The following is a 19,779-nucleotide window of genomic DNA, read 5'->3' as shown; positions in this document are numbered from 1 at the left end:
TAGCCGCCAAATTTTTTTCCGATAAGATTTTTTTCATTTCTTCTACTTAGTCCTTTTCTCAAATCTTGCAGTGAAAGTTTGTAGCTATTTCTCCAGACTCCTTTCTGATCATTTGTTGTTGCAAATGTATAACGTGGCATGTTTTTTTTTTTTAAAATCAACATCCTGTTTCTCCAAAGAACAGAGCAAACAAAAAGCAAGGGACTACTTTGGCACGTACTTGTATATTTATGTTGCGTGTTTTATGTATAAAATTTAAAAAATATTCCTGATGGAAGTAATTTGGGACTAGAAAGCTCCCTTAATTGAAAACAACCCATCTTTTTTCTTCCCACTTTTGAATGTAGCGTGTTCTTCTATTTATAATAGACAGTGATAGATAATCAAGATGCATGCTGTAACTTCATTCAGACTTCAGAAAGACAGACATCTGAAGCTTTTCTGTTCCTTGCGGTAAAGAAAGTGTATATAGAAGAACTTGAAGATTTTGGCTGATGGCCAGATTAACCTGGTTAAGGGTGTATTTGCAACACTTCAAATAAATATCTGCTGGTGTTACTGCTGGTATCCATTCAGAGTGGAGGGAGAAAAAAAAGAAAAACTTCCTTGTGTCTTTTCATGCAGCTGTGTGAAGCCAGGACACTGGCAATTAAGGATTGAAAATGGTATTTGTTTTTATTGGCCATCAGTTGCTTTTTGTATGAGAGATTAGCTGGAAGGTATGTGCTGAAGGATGCCCAAATCTTCGGATATGGAATTTCAAGGCTTGTTGTAATGCTGTGAAGGTTGCTCTGGGGCAAAGGCTTAATATTTCACGTGGTGGTGCCAGTGATTCCCAGAATTTAGTGTACACAGTTGACATGGGCACAGGCAGGATTATTTGTACATTAGCTGTACAGTCGAAGTGTAGGAAAACTCAGGAGGGTTTGGGTGTGACTGGATGTGTGGGGCCCGCATCAGGCCTTTGGGCCTTCTCGTGGCTGCTCTGCACACCTCGTCCTTGGCCCTCATTCCTTCTCGGTGTGAAAACACCTCATGTTTCTCTCCCTTTCTCCTTGTTTCCTCCCATGTAAACAGCAAGGGACATGCTTGACTGACACTTGACAGACTGCTGTTTAACCAGCCTGATGAGTTGCGTTTCAGGTAAGATCATCAACGTGGCCTCGTGTCCCGCTGGGGCCGGAGGGCCGGAGGTACTCGCTGCTGAAGCGGAGAGGGTTTTGGCTCCGTTTGTGCCCAGGATGACACGTTACTTTTTTTGAAAGAGCTTTTTCTTAGAACTGATTGTCATCGTATTGAATCCAGAAAAGGTGAAACAAGTCCCGTCTTGTTTTCTGCAGGAGCAGAGATGAGACATGCTCTTTACGGTAGCGAATTCCATACAAAAATCCAGTAAAACTATCTACTGGCTAAGAAATACAAAAATGTTGCAAGAATATTTGGAAAAGCTGGTTATGTAGATACTGTGGTGATGAGCATGATATAAACACATTGACAGAACATACTGAAAAGCATCCTGTGAATATCCTGTCAAAATACCTCCGTTTAAAAATAAAACAAGCAAAAACATAAAGCTCTTTAGAACGCTGAATAATAATAATTAGTTAGGAAAAGGAGAACCTCTAACCTGGAGTTTAAGATTATAACACGGATTTAATAATTATGACCCAATTTAATCCTTTTGGGTGCATAGTGTAGCTTCATCTCCTGTGCGAGGCAGATGTCAGACTGCATGCATGATGCTTGAGCCATTCTGGTAGTCCTTAGAAGGTAACATATGCTTGACTCAGTTGGGATGAAGAGAGAACTGTTTTATCTTAAGACTGGAATTTAGTTTGTCATGCTACAAGGTTGGAGCAATGTTTTTTTTCTTGAGTGGAAAAAATATTAGTATTTGAAAATGTGAATAGAATGTAGGCATTTAGATGAGTTGTAGACCTGAGAGAAAATGCTGTTGTCAAAAGAATCCTAACAAAATAATGTTTGTACATGAGATCACAAAAGGAATAAATTAAAAATATATTTAGTCTAGGAATCAGAAATTATCCATTCTGTTTAATTATTTAAGTAGCAAACATATTAAAGTGGTCTAGATTGAGGGTATGAGAAAACGCTCCATTATTATGTTGGATGTTGAACTTTCAGCTTTGTCAGAAAAGCTGACCCTGCACACTCAGTAAACCATTTGCCTCTCTTTAGACAAGGTCTGGAAAATACTGCTAGTCATTTGTTGTCTTTTGACTAACACTAATAACTCAAATCATTCTGTCTCTAGCCAAATAATTTACAACAGTTTCTACACGAAGATGCTTTTTTGCTTAACAGGGAGCAACTGTCAACTGATTGTAAATGACAGGAGGGTATGTTTTTAAGATATTTAGTGACTATTTAGCTGTGGTAGTTTTTTGTTCTTGTGTTTTTCCCAAGGGAATGGATATGTTTGCAGGACAACCTTTCCATTTTCCAGCACCTCTAAGATATGTTCTTAACTCCGTGTCCCTAAACATAACCCTCCTCATAATAAGGACAGATAAATATATACAAATAATGAGATGTTAAAAGTAAGCACAGCCATATTTGGGGTTAATCATGTTTTCCTTGATGTGCTTTACTAGCATTTAATCTGACAAGTAGTTATGCGAAAAGATACTTAAATTTTAAATGTTTTTTCCTTTGAAGATTAGCTTTATGCAACCTCAGGTTTTCAAACATGGGGCAGAGTGGTTATTGGGTCTTCTTTTTTTCCCCCATTCACACTTAAATTTCTTAGCTAATGAGCACTGGGCAAGAACTGGGCACAAAGAACAGCAGATTTGCTAGTATGGACGGACGGAGGGAAAAGCAACGGTTTGGTCTTGGGACCAAAGAATGTTGCCAGCCCAAGGAGAACTGGAAGAATGATGAATTCCTTTTAATGTCGTCTTTGTGTTTCAGTAAGCATTTTAATGAACGAATACTACAGCCTGGCAAAAGATCAAATGGCAGATTATGTCAACAAGACTTAGTTTAAAATTATGTGGGTGACTTAAAAGAAATTCAAATTCATAGTTACGTTCAACTGTAATGCCGCTTCACTGGGTCTGTAATGGGTCATTCTTAGAGTAATTGTAGCATATCCTTAATGCTTTTTTCCTCAGATACCCAATGCTTTCTTGTTTATTTGCAAACTTCAAAATTTTCCATGTACAAACATAAAAAAGAAATTCAAGAATTTGAATGTATTTAAAATTCTTCGGAGGTATTAAACATGAAATTTAGGCTGCACATCTATGTATTTGGAAACAGGATATTTAAACAAATAAAAGGCAAACTCATCTCTATTTTATAGGCTTTTTTCCCCATTTTGTAGAAGCCAAACCAAACTTAGCTGGATAGTTGGTGTTCTCAAGCTTCTGATTCCCCACCTGAGACCTCCTGCAGCACATCTTTCCTTCCTATCACATACCACTGCTCCCTGTGTCCCTTGCTTTTGCCTGTTTTCCTTGTTGTGAAGGTTCAATGAAACGAAGTTTTAAAACGGTGGTAGTGTCACTGTGGTTTGTGAGTAAAATACCATTGTTTGGTGAGTTCTCAGTAAACGGTCTTCCATTTACCTCTGTAGAAGTGAGGTGAAGGCTGCCATTAGAGGTCTGTACTGTCCTTTAAGTCATCCCTGCCATTTCTTGGTGTTAATGGGAACAAAGCTGAACTACTAGCAGCATCATGCTGACGGAAGATGGCTATCTTTGAGAGTTAGCTTAGGCTTATCATTGGGTATGAACAGGTGGTGGCAGCTGTTTTGAAGGAAGAGAGGCTTTTCTTTGGATTTTTTTGGTAAGAGTGTTATTTTTCAACCTCAGCTGAAACTCAGGGAAAACTCATTTTAGAAGGATCAGTGATATTACTATGAAAGTATTATTTAAAAGTATCAGCGCAGATGATTCCTGTGGACTTCTGAGTTTATTGGAGATGTGAAAAGTCAGTGTTTCTGTATCTCTGAGATCAGTAGGGAGCGATCTGAATAGGAGTAAAACTGAAACTATTAGTGTAATTTCCCTTACGATGGGTATTTTTCAGTGTTAAACCAATATGAGAGCTGCTGTTTCTGCTAACAGAAATAGACAACACCGGAGACTGTTTGGGATGCCTGGGCACCCCTTGTATTCTTCTCAGCCCTGCCTCTTCTAGATATCCTGGAATCAAACCCCATGAATGTGTGCAGAGCTGATGACATGGATAAAACTTTGACACGGTTACTACACTTACACAGGAAACTGGCAGAAACAAGAGAAAAAAAAAACTGCTACAGACAGACCTTCAATTTTCTTTAAAAGAGAAGGTCAGAAAATGCAGACCAAAAATTCCCTGAAGACTGCACTGACTTTACACCATTAAGAAAGTAACAAACAAACTTGGTATCAGCTTCTCAAAGTCTGCTGGATGACAATATTGACATTTGGCTTCAGTCCCATTGTGCTCACTGCCACTTCTGACAGCCTTTTACGTTTCTAAGGACTCGTAGGAATTTCAAGTCAGCTCTGTTGTAATCTTGAAATTCCACGTGAAGTAATCTTTCTAGGCTTATTAAAGAGGTCTCACTTGATGCAAAAAGTGAGATGCCTGCTTTGTGCTTACTGAGTTTCTTTCTGTCATAGTAAGACTAAACCGTTCAGGCCAGCCCTCTGTTTCTTTCTGGTCACGTAAAGTGGTTGGAAAACAAGAAGTTTCGTCACAGAGAAGCACCACCAGAAGTCTGATTTTCATTAATAATGGACTGCCAAACTTCTCTGCCTGAGCATCAAATAACACAAAGTTGGGGCACAAGCACTGTTTGCTTCAAAAGCTTAGCAACACCTGGAAGAAGGATTTGTTTTGGGGTAATCATAATCTCTGCGCTTCCACACTACCCCATTTTCTAGTTATTTCATGTTCACGTTTTGATCAAATTTAAACTTGCTATGTGTTGCCTTCCAAAGAAACCCCTGTTTTCTATTCTTTATTTTAAAAGTACGTTATCTAAAAGAGATCAAAGAGTGAATCTCTCAAGTTGTTTGACCATGGTTGCCTAATTTTGCCCTGTTAACTGATGCCTTGGTAGGAAAATTTTAATTTATTCCCTTTATGTATACTGCTTAATGTATTTGCACAACAATTGTCTGCAGCTCAGAACAAGAATCTGTCCAGATAAAAGTTAGTAATATTAAAATTCCTAGTTCTTGAAACCGTTTAATTAGTTTCAAGACTGAAAACTTGCTAAGAATGTGTTATTTGGTTGATTCCCTCTGAGTAATATTTTCACATCTGTCTTTATGGCATTTAGGAAGCAGGATTGTTTATTTTAGCACTGACATTGGGAATACAGCCAGTTGTAGAAGGATGAGAGTTTTCGTAGTCAAAATGTGAGATTCAAGCTGCTGTAGTACTGTCATGACTTAAAAAAGGAAAAGACAACAGGGAATAGATTAAGATGGACAATGGTGGTAAAGGAGATGTTTAAAGGTACCTTAGGAGAAAGGCTAAAAGCGTCTTTACCTTGTGTCTTAACACATACTGTTCAGAAACAGAAAAGCACTGAACTTGCTGTTTTATGATCAGGATAGATTAAGAAAATGTTTTAGTATTACTTAAAAACTGAGTGTATTTCTGTTGCTTCTGTTTTTTTTCCTCCTTTCATATTATTAAATAACTTTTCTTTGGCTGGTCTGGAGGGTTTCTTCCCTTTCTCTTTCTGATGTTCAAGGTTCATTGTGGAAACTTTTTGGAGGTTTCTCTCTTCGTTCTTGGAGCCTTTGGCATGATGCTTTCCTGCAAATCCCTTCTGTTTAAAAACTCTGCCAGCATTTCTTTGGAGGGCTCTCTTTGCCATTTTTCCAAGCCTCTGGTCTCCTCTTTGTCTGGCAAAGCAAATGATCTCTCTCAAAAAGGAAATCCCTTCCCATTTTAACTTTATCTGACGCCTATCTAATGCCCAACCTACACCCGAACGTCTCAGAGGAGGTAAACAAAGGTTGTGCACAGCTTCCTCTGAATGGTTAGCCTCTGCTTTGCTTAGGTTAATAACAAAGCCAAACAAAATAATAATAAAAAAAGATGATTATGAAGCTGTTCAGGGCAGTGCAGAGGCTTTCTGAGCTTCTTTTTTGTTTTCATTCAATTGCAGGTTGAATAATATGGCTTTAGAGACTTAGTGTATCTGCTTTGCTCAGGTCTTGGATGGGAGCCAGCGGCCTGACACCAGATCTCTGTACAACGTGAAGTTACTCAAAGTGGGCTGATGAAGTGTATGGAACAACTGAGGAGCTGGTGGCTTCCCTACCTCAAATTTGCTATTTTTAGCTCGAGAACTTCAGTGTATTACCTGCTGCTCTTACATTTGCAGGCACACACTAATTTCACTTACTTTCATCTTTTTTTTTGTTTTCAGCCAGACTATTATGATCTGTTCTGGATGTGGCTCTACTTACAGTGCCATTTTTTGTTACCTCTGAAATTAGGACAGCCCAGAAATCTTCCTGAGAACACTTGTCCTTGCTCATTAAGCAGAGGAACTGGCAGAGTCTTCTCTCTTCGTCTGTGTGCTGATCAATACAGTTATCAAATTAACTCATAAAAGCCATTTAAGATGATGCTTTCTCAATCTAACTGATGTTAGTCCTCAATAGCCCAGCGTTTGCCTCTCTCTTTGTGCCACAGCAGTTGAGGTTAACCAACAGCTGAACTGATAGATCTGTGTCAAGTTGGAAAGGCTCTTGAGAGGGGAAATCAAGAGACTTTCAGGAAGAGCTGCTCAGATGTAGAACTCTTCCTCTTTCTTTTTTCTTCACTTTTTTTTTTTTTAACTTGGAATTCAGCAAATATTACTGTAACTTACATTCTTTTGAGCTGTTAAAGCTGCTTGAGTGGGTGGCAGGGTAACCACCATTTGGAGCTTTGTTTTCTTTATTTGGTCTTGGGATACACTTTGTATGTTCTAATGCCTTCTGTATAAGAGCCCAGATTTCTGGATATGTGATTTATAAATATTCACAATAAACAAGTGATAACATTGCTGTTACTGCAGCCACCTTCCTATCGTGGTCTGAATGGCACCTAGTGTAAAACTCAAATAGGAAAACTCAAATAGGTATCCATCTGTCTAATCTTGGTGATGATATTTCCATGATCAGCTTTCTGTCTAGAGTGATAGCTGTGTTATCAGCGTCATCTCGGGGGTGTGGTGTAGATGTACAAAGATACAGATTTTCTTCTAAAAATGGGGAAAATGGGTGGTCTTAGGAAAAAACAAAACAAAACAAAAAAAAACCCCACTCAAATAGCAGAGACAAAGAGTAAGTAAATCCCAAAAAAGAGAATATCTCACATTGATGAGAGAGGGAGAGAGAAAAAGAGGTGAATCCCCCCAAATTTAAATAATTTTGTGATGGAAATTTTATTAACTTGTGAATGGGACCCCTCATTAATGCTGCCAGAAATTATTCTTCCTGTGAAGTCTCACCTCATTCAAATTCTCCTTGTCACCATATTAAATAAATCTGTTACCACTGAATAAAATTGAAGTTCAAATGATGTGCTGGAATAGCCATAAGAGAAAAATGCTCTTGAGTAACTCGTAGAGCACCCATGCACTTGAAGTTTGCAGCAAAGTAGCTTTGATTTTATTTTTAACATCCTGTAGGCTGGTATTTGCAATATAACATAAGTATAATAATCTCTAGGCATCCATTTTATATCAAGGTAGTATGAAAAGCCTGTCTGGAGCCTTGCTTATGGAGTGTGTCAGTTGATCACTTTATTCCAAGCTCTCTGGATTTTGTTCTACTATAAAAACCCAGACTTTTTAATATGTTTATTCAAAAGGAATGAAAAGTCATGTTGGATTGTGAGACTGAGATACGTTTTCAGTCAGTGTCCAGGGTCTGTGGGAGGGGAAACGAGCTTCAATTCACACCACCAAACTGTTGGGTTTGTCTCTGTCCAGAAGCATGGGTGAGAAGCTGACAGAGCTTCCTTCAAGGTGCAAAGCCCTCAACAGCTTATTCATACAAAAAAATAAAAAAAAAAAATATAGATGTAGAGTGTACTAAAGAGATATTTATTTATTGTAAGCCATATTGGAGCAGCAAAGCTCTCTAAACTTGTAGACTTGCCCATCCCACAAAAATGTCTTTGCTGTAGCCATTAGCTTTCAGTGCTGACAACACAGCTCTTATCAGTGTGTGATGGAGCATCCTGTTCTTGTTGAACCGTACTGGGTCAGGGTGTGAAGAGAGAGTCAGGAAGGAATTGCGGGTGTGCTGGTCCTCAAGAAAAGGAAGTCTGAAGCTCAAGAATACCTACAGCCTGTGTGGATCAAGTCATAGCAAAATGCAACGTAGGCCTGCAAGCTTTGATGTTCCCTGTCTTGGAAATCAAAAGTGGAAGAAAGGAAACAAAATTCACTCTCTGCATGCAGGCAGGCTCTTGTGGTGTGCTTGATCATGTCCAGGAGAAAGGATTTCTGGCCTATGGCATGCCCCAAGAGGAGAGGAGACACAGAGGAGAGAGGTGCACTGTGCGCCTGCCTTTTGTGCAATGAGCATGAGTGGTTTTGCCCTTGTGCATTTTACAGCAGCACACCTCTGTTATATCAACTTGTTGTATATAGATGCTTGTCAAAGCCGCTTTTCTCTCAGTTGTCTAAATTTGCTTCAAAGGCAGTTTTGCTCAATTTTTAAAGCTGAAATTCAGTGGAATAACTTGGTGTCTGTTTATGATACATTTTCTATTTAAAATAGAAATATTTTTGCACAGAAATACTTTTGCAGTGAATTTGAGCCCTGTAGTAAATGTTTTTGACTGCACCCTGCCCCAGTTCTGTGTGGTCTTTTGCACTGCACTCATACAACTCAAACACAAAGGTGCTGGAAAATCCTGTGTTGGGATAGCCCTAAGGTTATAGTGTCAGCCTTCCCCTGCTTCTTTAAAATGATCTTTAAATTAAGGGACAATGTAACCAGCCTATTGTATAATGTGTATGATCAGCACCAATGTCCTAAGTTGCACTAAAGATCTGTTTAAAAACATGTCTGGTTGTATAGCTGGAGATTGGAAGGTGTTAAAGGTGTTTGTGGGCCTGTATGCAGCACAACCTAGCTCTTAATGACAATGTCCAAATTATTTTACTGTATGTGGCTGGTTCTTTCAGTGGATGGGTGGGGACTCAGTTTTTCAGATCTTACTCACTGTGCAGCTCTAAGTCTTACTTCAGAGCCATTTTCCATGCACCGAGTACAAAATTAAATCATTCTTTGTGTGTGTGCTCACTGATGTTTTACCATAGGTTATTTCTATTTTATTTTTAAAAACCAGTATCCTAGGGAGTCCAGTGGATGCTGTCACCCCCATCTGATAGCAGGAGAGCTGAGGCAAGGAGTGAGGGATGCAGGCAGCCTAAATCAGAACCGCTCTGGCCTTCGGTGCTGAGGTGAGGTGCAAGAGGCTTGCCCAGCCAGCTCCTTCCCCTCCTAGGGGGGTTGTCTCCCAGTTGGGAGCCAGCTGGGGATACAGAAATTTCCCAGAAGTTTTCCAATTTTACAAATTTACAGAATTTTCCCAAATGCTTCTGTGAGAAGCATTTGCTTTGGATGTGAGAACTAAGATCCTTTTTGGATCTTAGTTCAAAACAAAGCTCTGGCCTGTGTTTTGGGAAGCAGCAGTGGCATACGCTTAGACGAGGTTAATAGCCATTGCTACAACCCTGCCACTGGAGCATCAGGATGCTAAACTGTAGTGCTAAGAAATCTTTATCATATGTTTAAAAAAAAAAAATCCAGTTTCTCTTCTGTTTGCTGTTTCAGAGTTTTCTGAGACTTTGTGTTTGCAATATATGTAAAGGAAAAAAATCCAGGTGGAAGCTCTCGCATCACAGCATGGTTAATCCCAAATGCCAGAAGTTCCCTTCAGTGATAAACGACTGAACCTCGTCTTAATGCAGCATGGGATTTACCTGTATTTCTATAGGTGGCACCATTATCTCCGGCTACGATAGGATCTTAAAACGATGCTCACATTTGTGACATTACTCTTTTTGTTTTTATTTTTTTCTGATCAGAACCATCTTAGCCACAAACACAGCTCCTGGTAATTCATTTTTCAGCTGTCCCTGTATTTTGCTGGGAGATGATCCTGTGAAGAAAGCCACAGATGGCACGAGAGCACGTCTGCCCCCCGTGCCGAGGGGTCTGTCAGGAAAAGCTGATTTGGGGTTCGGTGCTGGGGCCTGCCGGCAGGCCCATTTCTGACCATCTATAACGTGGCAGCCCGGGTTTGGCTAGCGGGTGTTTCCCTCTAGTTGTTGTGAGTGCTAGATCGGTAATTAATATCTATATTTAAAAAACAAGGACTTCTAAATGCTACTTTTCAAAGTGTATTTGAAGGAAATGAAATACAGAGCACGAGGAAAAATGACTCCCGGTACGTGTAGCATTTCCCCTTTCTGATTTCTACCCGTGTATTAAAGTACAGATTTAATACTTCATTCTTTGTGACAAAAATGATTCAAAGAGCCATATTTTTCAGGGCTTTTGAACTGAGGGTTTCCGAGGGTGTCAAACAAGGTTTAGGTAATTAAACAGCGAGCTGCTCCGTGCCATAAATCATCAGTTTCCCTCTTTTCCCCCAGAAACTGCAATTCGTGCCTCAATTTGTAAGCGTTACGATAAGAATCGCCTGGTGCATGTGTCAGCCTCGCCTGGAGAAAGGCACCACCCCTCTGCCTAAAAGAAATGGTTCCTCCTGCTTTCATAAACAGTCATGTGCAGAGTTCAGCAGGGCCTGATGCCTCCGGAGCTTTTTCCTTCCCAGCCCGATTGAATCAGTCTTCACAGAAGTACTGTGAATCTTGTGGCCTCCTTTGAAACAAAAGGGATTAGGAAAAACTCGCTTGGTTAGAAGACTTTGGAAAGCAAGGCCAGGCAATCTCGGTTGTGAATATTTTCTGATTTTTCCAGAAATCAAGCAGAAGATTGAGCTGCTGATGTCAGTTAACTCTGAGAAGTCGTCCTCTTCAGAAAGGTACAGCTACATCTTTTGCATGAACAATTAATGGTGTAGCATTGCAAAGAAGCAGCGCAGGGCTTTTTTTTTCTTTTCTTTCCCCCCCCCTTGTCGAGTTTGCTAATATTGTTTCTGTATTGCATGCTGGTTATTGTAACGTATTAATTGAACCCCCCTGTTTTTGGTTAAGCTTTGTGCGTTTTTGCAAAGATTTATTGATTTCCTTTTTAATGAAGTCTACTCGGCTGCAGCATGCAAATCATAATCAAGCAGATCAAGCAGGCTGCTGGCTTGTGTGTACTGTTGTTGCAGACCTCGTTGTTTTTTATTTTTTACATTTGTGCAAACAGCATCTCGATTTCTAAATTCATTTCTAAAGATTTAGTGTTTTTGTTGTGTTACAGGAAACCGCTCTACACTTACAAAGGGCTCTTTTGAATTAAGATTAACAGAAAATATAACTTGGTGAAGCATTTTAATGTCCTGTTATGTGGAAAGGGAGTGTCCTTTGCAAAGTAGCTCAGGAATCGCAAATCCCCAAATTAGTCACATTCTGTAAGATAGATGTGATCCCTGTTCAAGTCTGTGCTAGGAAATGGAGCAGTCACTGCATGCAGTAATGGTTCATGCCTGCAGGTAAGGACAAAATGACTCATAAGTGTTTTTAAAGCAATTATTTTATCTGTCAATCAGATTATTACAATTTTAAGTAGCTGTTTCATTTTAAAGGAATATTTTGAGGCACTAAATGCACGTTGAGTTTTCTGACATGAAATGACCTCTTTGCGATTATTTTGTTGTTTTAATGTGATCCAGCCTGTTCACTCCTGTTTTGCTTGCCACTGAATTTTAAGAGGAAATTTTTATTTCGGAAATGGCTTAAATCTGGAGCAGTGGAATATGGATTTTATCTCATTACTTACAGTAATCATGTCAGCTGTGTGCAAAAGACCAACCGGATGTGATATTTTGCCATTTTAATATTGGGCATTGGCAAAAAAAAAAAATATATATATGAATTTTATGCACTCGAACTGTACGTTTAGCTGAAATTATTATCTGAAGTACATTTTATCGAATGGTTCAGTCTAGAAAGAAATGCTAATGTATTGAAAGCTGTCTTAAGATAACAGGGTAAAAGAAATCTTTCAAAATCAGTGAGGACTGTGTGGCATGCATGATTTAAAAAAATCAAAAAGAGCAGCTTAGTTAGATTTATATTTGTGTATGATGTGTAGAAGCAAATTGTATTGCCTTTCAGTAGCTGTAATATAACAAAATACCAGCAATGAGAGATACAGAAAATGGTGGGGGGGAGTGGGTTGTTAAGTCACCTTTCCAAAATGGAGAGATACGAGAACAGCTTTGAGATAGATCTTATTGATTTATTCAAAATTACTCATCATGAAAGAAAATGATGTTTATTTGCTTACCTCTGTTCCACTCTGATGTCTACAATTTTTAAATACAAGACTAATAAAATGGTGGTGATAACAGAGAGGATGATGGGGTGAAAGCAGTAGAGGAAACAGGTGTTAACTTGATTTTTGGAAAGGCTTTTCTATAGATCTGGCATTGCTGAGAGGGATTATGGTATATAATTGATGTATACATTTAGAAATACAAATTTTATGCAGCACCCTAAAACAGAACAGTCTGGGTTTGAGCAAAACATGCTCATAATTGAACTAAGGCTAGTCCTAGATGGATTGGTCCCTGTAAAGGATTATTACACATAATTAGAAATGGATACATCTGAAATTAATTTAAATGCCATTCATTAAAAAGTAAGATTTTATAACAGCACGATGCATAATTTTGCAATAAAGATTCAAATGTGGATGTTGTATACACACACAGGCTTTGCTCCTTTGAGGATTTAATTATGTGGTACCGTTCACCTGGAGAGTGATTCGGCACATCAGCTGCACAATTTACACGGTCGGTGATGGATTAAAAAGAAAAAAAACAAAACCCAAAAACCTTTATGCATTATCTGAGATTTTTTTTTAACATAACCACATTCTTTTCATGCATCTAAAAATAGACTGAATTCTTTTTGCAAGCTGTTATGAAACAGTGCTGTCTGTCCTATTAGCTTCCAGTTCCTTTCAAGGCCCTTTGCAAAATTGCCGTGTTTTGAAGAAAAAAAGAGAGTAGTGTTGAATGTCCGAACTGCAAAACTGTCCTCAGACTGCTGTGTAGTGAAACTGCAGTGTGTGCTTATAGCTCACATGCACAAAAACGTGTATGTTTTTGACAAACACAAAGTGAATTCCCACTGGCATATTTTTTTCATTAATTTTTGTCCTTGCTTATAGTGGTTGGACTTCTTGAGGAGCTTGAGTTGTCCGAAATACCAGGTGGGAGATCTAAGAGAGCCCATGGCTTGTTTCTTGTTTTCCACACAAGCAGGCTGCCAGACACTGCTCGCATGTCAGGAAGGGAAGGAGAGGAGGTGTTTTGTGCATGCAGAGAGAGTGAGGAATTAGGAACAGAGAGAGGAGCCCATCGCTTGCCTTCTGGTTTGTTTGGTTTGTGTTTTTACAGGCAAGTTTGGCGTTTGTAGCTTTTCCTGCTTGCTCGGCAAGTTCAGTGTGTTATCCTGTCCTAGAGGGAAGAAACAACAACAACAAAATGGTCAGAAGGAAGCTGGAATATAATGGCTGGTTTGGCTGCTGTGGGAGCTCCAAGTGTTGGAAATCCTGCAGCGTTCTCTAAGGATACCTGCTTGTTAGGTTTCCAAGAGGCTTTTAGGAGACATTAGGAAGAAAGTGAGATGAACCTTTGTGGTGAGGATCCTCTGAGATGTTAAAGATATTATAGCCTTGGAAAGTAAATGAAGGCAAGCCTGAGCTGTTTTTCTTAATGAGATTCCTCCTTCCTTTCCCCGCACCTCCTGCCTAGAAAAACTTTCATTTGGAAGGGGGTGAGATGGGGGGGATAAGATGGGGGGATGTGAGCCTTTTGCTCTTCTGGGGAGTGTTCGGTTAGGCAGATAAAATGAGATAGCACCTTGATGTCCCAAAATGCTGAGTGTTAGTGCCATGCTCATCCACGTTATCAGCCTGTGGCATCCCTCTCCCTGTGCTGGTGGGCAGCTGGAGGGGAGGCTGCCCCTGGATGTTTGGGGGCTCAGGTGGCATCTGCTGGCTTGTTACACCAGCAGGGCTTGCTTGCATATCTGGGCTCTTGGAAATACAGGAGTCAAGAGCAGGAGCTGGGCAGAGGAGGCTGGTCTTGCAAGAACCTCAAAGAAAGCAAAAATACTTTTATTTCTACCACATCACTTATGCCCTCTTCTTTTCCTTGGGTTGTAGAGCTTCCTTTTGCCTTTTCAAGGGCTTTGTAGAACTTCTTGTGAGTTTCTGTGCCATTTGGGGAAAGTCATTCTTCCACGTAGTATTTTTCATTTTCATACTTTAGGGCAAAAAGCTTGGTGGTTTGTGTTTTGTTTTTTTTTTTTAAGCTCTGATTCCAAATTCTACATATGTCATCTTACTGATGCACTGCTGCCACAAGATGTTCCTGGTAAAGGCTGTTAGCAAGGCCCATACATCTGACACATTTGTCTCTTCTGCTGCCTTTCTGTACAGGCTGCATATACATGTTGCTTTCAAATGAATTTATGCTTCAGTGTTCTTCCCCCAAAAATTTAGGAACAACAACAAAAACAAATGATGGCAGCCAAGCACTCATGAGCAGTCCTAAAGTCGACAGCCATTGTATGTATAATTCAATTTTCACCCTTCTGAGGGGTTCCATGCATAGCAGAAAAGGGAAAATGCTTTCAAATGACAGTAGGACAGTGAAGTTCTTGTTCAGTGCACAGAAGTATTTGGGGTGGGGTGGTGCAGGCAAGGTTTAAGGACAACTGTTCTTTGTTTTTATTTTTGTTTGGTTTTATTTAGCCGTGAGCTATATATACATATACCCCTCCATCTTTGTCATTTATCTTTCCAGAGCAAGTTAAATGCATGTCTTAATGCTTCTACATGGTTTGTTCATCAGGTCATCTCAAGAATGCAGTCAGGGATAAAGTAAAGGAAGAAGAAACCTAAAATAATGGCAAGGAAGAAAAAAAGATGGAGACCGAGTACATTTTGTTTCCTTTTTTCAGAGATCTAATGTTAGTTGATTTAAGAGGCATTGTGAAACGCTGATGTTGAAAGATTCCTTGGGGTGTAGGAACATGTGGTTATTTTTTTTTTTGTTTTGTTTTCTTAATTTAATTGTGGATGCACTGATTCTCCTAAGGCAGAAGTGTCATTTGTAATGAACTATAGAAATAAAACATGTTGAGGAGTAGAAGAACCAGCAGCTCCCAACATTCAGCATGACCCGGCAGTGCTGTGTGTCAGATGAATGTTTTGGAATAATTAGCGGATAACAGGGCGTTCTAAGATGATAATTGTGTTGTTATTTGTGTAACTAACATTGAAACAAAAAATAATTATCAGGATAATGTGACTACTCAATCACTTCACTAACACTTAAAAATCCATTTAAAACTATCCTTATCTTCCCTCTTTACATTTTTCTAGTATAAAAGAAATATCATTTAACTTCCATTACAGGTGGTTCAAGTTATTTTGAGTAGTTGTCCGACTTTAATTTTTCGGTTTTGTTTAAAATAATACATGATAACAGTGAACAGTGTGTATTAGTTCCCTGTTTTCAAAATTGCAATCTAATCCTGCAATTTGTTGTACTTTATCTTAGAAGAAGGGAGGGAATTATCCTATCTTCGTGTGGGATGGAAGCTGTTTATCCAGGGAGGCATTTTTTTTGCTGGAGAACTAGATGTGTTCAATAACAGTGTGTCTGTGTAACTGTATTAGACCAGATACTTAATTTTAGATTACTAAAATTGGACTGAAACAAATGCTGCCATTTGTGTGTTTTTCATATTAAAGGTTTCACATGCTAATTGTTTTATTGTGACAGACTTAAGTGAAGTATGAAAGGGATGCAGAGGCTAGGAATGCTGCAGCTTGCCACTGTGCATGTTTAGGAAAAAAAAAAAAAAAAAACAGCAGAAATAACGTAGAAGAAGCCACTTGCAGAGCAGCTTTTTCATTCAAGGTGATATTTTTAGGGTCCACTTTGTACATTTTTTTTTTTAGAGCTGATAGTGCCTGTATCAGCTCATCAGTAAAGTTTAAAAAGGTTTAGAATTTGGAGTGTATTTTCCTTTTCCATGACAGGATTTTTTTTATTCCTGTCTCTGTCTGGAATTTCTGCTATGTGTTAAGAAAATCACATTTTGATATTTAATCACAAATAAAATGTATCATTAGTGTCCCTGTTTTTCAGATTATCTTCTATTCACTACTTAATTTTTCACTTTTTTAGTTTTAGGAGCTTTTCATCCTACAGGCATCTGAGATGTTTATTACAGGGAGGTTTGTCATACCTTCTGAAAACACAAATCTCGGTTGTTGGCACTTACTGTTGGAACTAAGATGAGAGATCTTGGGAAAGGGAGAGATTGAAGGTGCTGGGGAGCTGCATCAGATTCTCCTGTGTGAGAACTGGCCTTCACTGGAAACTAATTCAAGCAAGCCAGTGATGATTATAACAGTTAATGGCTGAAGAGCATGAAAAAGATTGAAAACATACGCTTTGAACAATGTGCTTTCTCTTTCCAAGCGAAATGTATGTATCCAATTCTACTTTGGCATAAAAGGTCCGAGAAAAAGTAATGTTTAATTTTAAGCAAATCCTTTCCTGTTCCGAATTTGAATAGTCCAGTTTCATGACTTGAGACTTTTTTTTTGCCTAATCACTGTCTTAAGCATGACTTCAGTAAAATTCCCACTGCAGGCCCTAGACAAGTGGTCTGGGAACACTGGCTGACAGATTGCACAAAACACTGTGTACCTATACCAGATTAATGTGTTTCTGTTGTCAGTGTGCTGTTACAGAACAAACTAATTTGAGGTTTTCTGCATGTTCTCATTCTGTACTTCCAAATGAATAACGAAATGTTCAGATGTTTATGTAATTTCATACATTTACTATGATGCTTTTGTGTATTTTCATTGATAGACAATTGATGCAGTTGTCATGAGGTGCTAAGCAACAAGTTGAGCAAATTTGTGCCCATGTAAGCATTCTGTTTTCTTACATATTTTATCTATTATAAGTATATTATCAGGATAATTGTAATATCTCAGCTTTTGAGTTGCTGTGAATCTCGCCATATAGTTCCGAGGACATCAGTCCAGTCTTTGTGTGATTGAAGAATACCTCTTCAAAGGTTTTGTGACCAGAAGGTGTCTTACTAGAAGTCCTTAGGAATTGTACACTCCTTGGCCAGTTTCTAACCTAGATGCTTCTTATTTTCTTCAAGACTTACCCTTAGAATTGGGTAAGCTCTCTGCCAAAATCCAGTCATTATTACCTTTAAAAAAAGCCATACGTGGAAGTCATCTCACCTAGGATGCCTACCAAACTCATGCTGCCGATGGTGACTAGGTGGAAGGTGGATTATGTCCATTTCTTTTGCTTCTCTCTTCTCTTTTTATTCTTTAAAGTTCCGATTACAAAACAAACATACAGAGCTCCAAGTTCTGCCCATGTTATGTTACAGTTGAAGGAGTGCCAGTTCTTTACCAGGTTCATCTACACAACTCTCCTCTTCTGCTTCTGGTTTTAGGCCCATCAGGCTGGTTGATCGCTTCTCTTCTGTGGCTGGGCAGTGCTCAAGGCCAGAACCACATCCCCAGCAGATGTCCTGTTTGTATGAAATTTTGGCCACTCTGCTTAACAGGATGTTCAGAGGGCACTTGAAATAACCTTTCTGTACCAAGTAATGTGTCCTAATTCTTGCTTTATCTTGCTGATTTCCAAAACAATAAATTATTGTAGATTGGTGATACCCACACTTAGTAAAAGATCGTATTTGTTCTCCTGAAAGCTTGTGAAACACTTGTATTTCAGTGTTCTGCTGGCTAATCTTCAAAGACTTTTTTTTCTCCCACAACTCAGAGCAATATAATCACATGGAAGGAAGAAGTTTTTAGAGCTACTTAGTTTGGCAAAGTGACGTTGGAGTCATGTCAAATATTTGTAAAGTTTGGTGCTTTGTTTTTATGAAGCAACTTCTTGGGCCCCAAATCTATCCTTACTCCTCTTGTTCAGTGCTACTGTGCATGGGGAATAGTGTCTGTCTTCTGGGGGACAAAGAAAGGAGCGTGTCCAGAGCAGGGCTATGAAGTTGGTGAGGGGCCTGGAGCACAAGTCCTGTGAGGAGCGGCTGAGGGCACGGGGGGTGTTTGGTCTGGAGAAGAGGAGGCTCAGGGCAGACCTTATTGCTCTCTGCAGCTACCTGAAAGGAAGCTGTGGGGAGCTGGGGGTCGGCCTCTTCTCACAGATAACTGGTGACAGGACCAGAGGGAATGGCCTCGAGTTGTGCCATGGGAGGTTCAGGCTGGCAATGAGGAGCCATTTCTGCTCAGAAAGAGCAGTCAGGCACTGGGATGGGTTGCCCAGGGAGGTGGTGGAGTCACCGTCCCTGGGGGTGTTCAAGGAGAGGTTGGACGTGGTGCTTGGGGGCATGGGTTAGTGGTATTGGTGGTAGGGGGTGGTTGGACCAGATGGTCTCGGAGGGCTTCTCCAGCATTAATGATTCTCTGATTTGAAAGCCATACTGGTGTAGAAGCTATTCTTAAGCTATGGTGTTTTTTTTCTGTATTGTCAAAGCTTAAATATTAGCAGTAGTTTTGGCAGAAACTGAATCGTTTTTGTCCTTATAAAGAGGCAGTATTTTATTTTGTAACTGTTACTACAGGTAGAGGATCAAAATATCCCACAATGATTATTTTCTTTGTTGAAGTGGAAAGGGGCTCTGAAATTCATGAGGCTTTCAGCGTGCAGCCATTTTGGTATTTTCTATCCAGCATCATGACCACAGATTCTCCCCGTCTTTTTTCCTTCAGCTGCTCTAGCCACAGCTCAGAAACATTCAGCTCCTGCCATGCCCCCATACGAAATGGACACACCACCCTCTGTTTATTCCGTGCCATAACCTAGAATTGAAGATGTTTGGAATTAGCTGTGTGGTTTTTTGTTTTTTTGTTTTTTTGTTTTTTTTTTTTTTTTATGAATCCTTCTATAAAAGGGTTACCTTACCATTGGAGACTGTGTGGAGGTATTCTCAGAGCGTTGCTTTGTCAGCTCCACTTTGCCAGTGTAAAGCCCTTGTGATGGGCTTAGGTTATTGCTTATGTGACAAGAATTGGGAATTTCCTCTGCTGCCTGGTATCTTAGCTGGGAGAGGTGTCTGCTTCTGGGAAAACTAATACTGCTTTGAATCAAGACTTGCCTAAGAGATATGAAAGAGATGATCGATTGCAGTGATTCTGAAATAAATTTTATCAATTAAAATATTTCCAATATACAAAGACTTTGGACTCTTACTTAAACGTGCTTTGAAGTCTCACTTGGCTCCATCCCAGGTAATTCATGTGTCAGAGTATTGGTCTAGGTGGCCAAATACAAAACATGGTCTTCCTCAGAGTATTTGCACTTCATAGCAGAAGTGAAAACACAGAGCTTACAAAGCAACAAAAACAAAAGTGAACAGAAAATATCTTCCCTATGTTACATTTGCTGCCTGTGGGTGGATTGCTGAGGCCATAAATTAGTGTTGACTCTGTTCCTTTGGCACTGTGGCTGCAGTGTGCGTGTCTTTTTGTGTGCACACCACTGGTATTTAGAGTTGCAGGCAAACCTGTTAAATATGTTTGTGTAATTTAATTT

General features: G+C 39.5%; 1 protein-coding gene across 5 annotated transcripts in view; it reads left to right on the top strand.

Moving 5' to 3' along the window:
• Positions 1–19,779, top strand: part of SRPK2 (SRSF protein kinase 2) — a 142,459-nt gene that overhangs the window by 40,680 nt on the left and 82,000 nt on the right. For 2 of the 5 annotated variants that reach the window (XM_032208137.1, XM_032208134.1), the window contains exons 1-2: positions 1,113–1,143; positions 10,968–11,031. The exons of the other annotated variants lie outside the window; for them this stretch is intronic. In XM_032208137.1, coding sequence (XP_032064028.1) covers positions 1,128–1,143; positions 10,968–11,031 — 80 coding nt within the window. In that variant the 5' untranslated portion in view covers positions 1,113–1,127. Of the gene's footprint in view, positions 1–1,112; positions 1,144–10,967; positions 11,032–19,779 lie in introns of those variants that run through there. 5 annotated transcript variants of the gene reach the window in all.

This window comes from Aythya fuligula, chromosome 1 (assembly GCF_009819795.1).
Source record: "Aythya fuligula isolate bAytFul2 chromosome 1, bAytFul2.pri, whole genome shotgun sequence".
Lineage (NCBI taxonomy): Eukaryota > Metazoa > Chordata > Aves > Anseriformes > Anatidae > Aythya > Aythya fuligula.
This window is presented reverse-complemented; position numbering and strand designations above follow the sequence as displayed.